At 40.0% G+C, this 3,612-nt stretch overlaps 1 protein-coding gene across 1 annotated transcript; it reads left to right on the plus strand.

Annotated features, from left to right (window-relative positions):
* Window positions 1–2,358: 2,358 nt before the first annotated feature.
* LOC145554339 (lys-63-specific deubiquitinase BRCC36) lies at window positions 2,359–3,380 on the plus strand. The gene has a single exon (XM_081613907.1). The coding sequence runs from the start codon at window positions 2,461–2,463 to the stop codon at window positions 3,241–3,243; it is 783 nt and encodes a 260-aa protein (XP_081470033.1). The 5' UTR covers window positions 2,359–2,460; the 3' UTR covers window positions 3,244–3,380.
* Window positions 3,381–3,612: the final 232 nt, after the last annotated feature.

Here is a 3,612-nt window from a genome sequence, read left to right on the forward strand (position 1 = left end):
TGATGATGAAACAAATATAAAAACACGCTACCAGGCGTTAAAAGTAAAGTTTTCTCAGGTTTTCTCTGTTTTGCTCATGGGTCAGAGGAAGGATCAACACCCTCACAGCAGCTTTAGATGTCTTAACACTCCCAGCATAGCCCAGCCTGGACGTGTGTTTATTTGAGCGACAATCAGACTCCTCAACCGGGCCGCCGTCTGCTTTCATCGGTCACCTTGTCGGGACCAGAGGTCAAGAATCAAGCAGCCATGGATTCTCTACTCGACATGCAAACTCTGATTTATTTTATTATTTTAGAAAAATATTGTTTTTTAAAACATTTAGAAGATGGTCACCCATAAATCACTGAATTTCATTCATGGGCATCAGAATAAGGGGCTAAATGCATGCCACACTTTTCAGATTTTATTTTAAGTTATTTATTGATTAGGTTGCTTAACTCATGAAGGTTTAAAATAAATAAATCTGTAGTTGTAACCTGATAATATGCAGATGTGAGTTGTAACAACAGCAGGGGCGCAACTACAAACTTTCTGAGGTGTATGAGAACATGTCATCGGTGCCCCCCCTCCCCCCATGACATAAACTTGTACAACTCATCTTTAATTAAAGTATCAGTAATAATAAATGTATAGATATATTAATAAATTTCTGCCTACAGGGCAATTAAAAAAGGATTAAACAAAAAACAGGGCAATATTTCATCATTTAACCCTCCTATTATGTTCGTTTCTGAGGTACAGGAATAATGTTCGTGGGTCAATTTGACCCGGGGAGAGTTTTATCATTTAATAGTGTCAGGAACCAAAAAATTCCTCCAAAACATTTTTTTATCTGATTATTAACTCTAATACTAACCATCTCAATCAAAATTTGTGCAATTATGTTTTTTATTTCTCAGAAATTAAGGATTAATGACGACAACTTACTCAATTACTCATTTGGACATAAAAAATAGGATTTACATTTTTTATGTCCACTGAAAAAAACCTAGACACAAAAAAACAATAATTTCCTTGAAAGTGATTTTTGGTAAAAAATTTTTATATTACATTTTTTTTTTTTTTTTCAAAGGGTGATCTTTATAATTGAATTTGAGACACACATACTGTTCCGGGTCAAATTGACCCGCCAATTAAAATCAAGATAAATGAGTCATGCAGAGAGTATTTATGTTCCCCTCCACTTCTACTGAGTGTCACTCAGTGTGGGTGGAGTTTACCCACGGGAACAGAAAAGGTTCCTGTCAAAAGTTGTATGAACACCTGCTTTCTCGCAGTTCATTGTGAAGAAAAGAGAGCAGGGAGAAAGTGGGTTTGTGTGTGTCTGCGTGTGTATGTGTGTGTGTGTGTTTGTGTGTGTGTGGTGTGTTGTGTTTGTGTGTGTGTGGTGAAATAAGGTTCAAAGCTGTAAGGAAACAAACAGAATTGGACATTTTTAATCTTTTTTTGCACTTTAACTTGACTGCCGGGTCAAATTGACCCGAACAGTATCGATGTAACAAGTAGACGCAGGGGGGGCTGCAAATGTGTAAAATGAATAAATTTTCAATTTATATGTAGAGTTCACCTATTAAGACAAATAGAAAAAGTTTCATGCAATAAAAATACTTGCAACTATTTTAAAAATATTTTTAAACTTTGAATCGGGTCAATTTGACCCGCAACATAACAGGAGGGTTAATATATAAGCAACAGTGACAAATTACAACACTTAAGAAATAATAGTTTAAATGTGTTATTCAAACTGTAAATACAGAAATAAATTAATAATAAATATATATTCAGTAAATGTGCCTCAAGTAAATGATTTCATTTCATTTTAAAAACTAGAAAGAATAATTTCAATATTTACTAAAATATTTTATGTTCCTGTAATGAAGCATATTATGAATCAACTTAATAGATTTTTTCTCTCTTTGTTTTTCCCCCCACAGATTTTAGGTTTGCAATTTATGAATATCATTAATATCTAAAATATTTAAAATGATAAATTATATTTAAAAAACTTAAAATAAAAAGCTCTGTTTAGGTTTTTGTTTTAAATGTCGCTATTTTAGGTAAGTTATTTATAATGCTGATAAATGTGGGGAATTTTCCATGTTCTGTTACATAAAAAATAAAATGCTTAATTTAGTTTGTTTTTTACAATTCTATGTCTGTTATTTATATATTCTATGAATGAGTAATGTTCAATTATATAAAAACAGCTTTTTAAATTATTTCTGTATTTATTTTCAGTTTTATTAAATTAATGACATAACTTTTTGTTGTTGATATTTGGTATCTGCTGACAATATGGCAAACTTTAATGAAGTCACTGCAGAACCATTCCGGACCCGATGGGGGCGCTAAAGCAGATAAAAGCGAAGTAGAGGAACCCGGAAGTGAGCGCGTGCCTTCGTGTTATTTTGTTTTCCTCTCTTCCCGGTGACAGAAACCTGTTTTTTCTGATAAAAAATGGCCGTCAGCGCGGTCCACCTGGAGTCTGACGCCTTCCTGGTGTGCATGAACCACGCGCTTAGCACCGAGAAGGAGGAGGTGATGGGTTTATGTATCGGGGAGGTGGAGGCGTCCCGGATCGTCCACATCCACTCGGTGATCATCCTCCGCCGCTCCGACAAGCGGAAGGACCGGGTGGAGATCTCCCCGGAGCAGCTGTCCGCTGCCTCCACCGAGGCGGAGCGGCTGGCGGACTCCACCGGCAGACCGATGCGGGTGGTGGGCTGGTACCACTCCCACCCGCACATCACGGTGTGGCCGTCCCACGTCGACGTGCGGACCCAGGCGATGTACCAGATGCTGGACCAGTGCTTCGTGGGGCTCATCTTCTCCTGCTTCATCGAGGACAAGAACACCAGAACGGGCCGCGTCCTCTACACCTGCTTCCAGTCCGCGCAGGCGCAGAAGGGCTCCGAGTACGAGCGAGTGGAGATTCCCGTGCACGTGGTTCCGCGCGAGGCGATCGGGAAGGCGTGCCTGGAGTCCGCCGTGGAGCTGCCGCGGATCCTGTGCCAGGAGGAGCAGGACACGTACCGCCGGATCCACGGGCTGTCCCACCTGGACCCGGTCACCAAGATCCACAACGGCTCGGTGTTCACCAAGAACCTGTGCAGCCAGATGTCCGCCGTCAGCGGGCCGCTGCTGCAGTGGCTGGAGGACCGGCTGCAGCAGAACCGCCAGAGCATCGCGGAGCTCCAGCGGGAGAAGGAGCGGCTGCAGCGGGAGCTGGGTGCGCTGTGAGCCGGCGGGACGGCTGTCCGATAATGGGTGCATCGGTGCTGGTGTCTGCGGCTTTTCAGGCAGAACTCTAAACGTTTTCTGTTGCTATTACTGAAAAACATGTATTGTTATATAAATAAAAAGATTTATGGTTAAAATGGTTTGTGCAAAAGTGTTTGGTCACCCCTAAGGTAACGGTCATGTTTTGAGACTGCAAGAAAAAATAACCTTGTTTTTTTTGCATTTCTGCAAAAAACAAGGTAATTTTAAGAATAATTAAAGAAAAAAACAGAAATTTCTAAGTTTTAAAAGTCTAATAACTTCCAGAAAAAGCTCAGAAAATTTATAGAAAAAAACAAAACTTTCTGAACTCCAAATGTCGAAAATTTG

The sequence above is a fragment of the Poecilia reticulata genome, chromosome 12, assembly GCF_904066995.2.
Source record: "Poecilia reticulata chromosome 12, P_reticulata-male-v2, whole genome shotgun sequence".
NCBI classification, from domain to species: domain Eukaryota; kingdom Metazoa; phylum Chordata; class Actinopteri; order Cyprinodontiformes; family Poeciliidae; genus Poecilia; species Poecilia reticulata.

Coding starts and splice junctions, on each gene's coding strand:
- LOC145554339 (XM_081613907.1), top strand. CDS start 2,461: ATGGCCGTCAGCGCGGTCCACCTGGAGTCTGACGCCTTCCTGGTGTGC.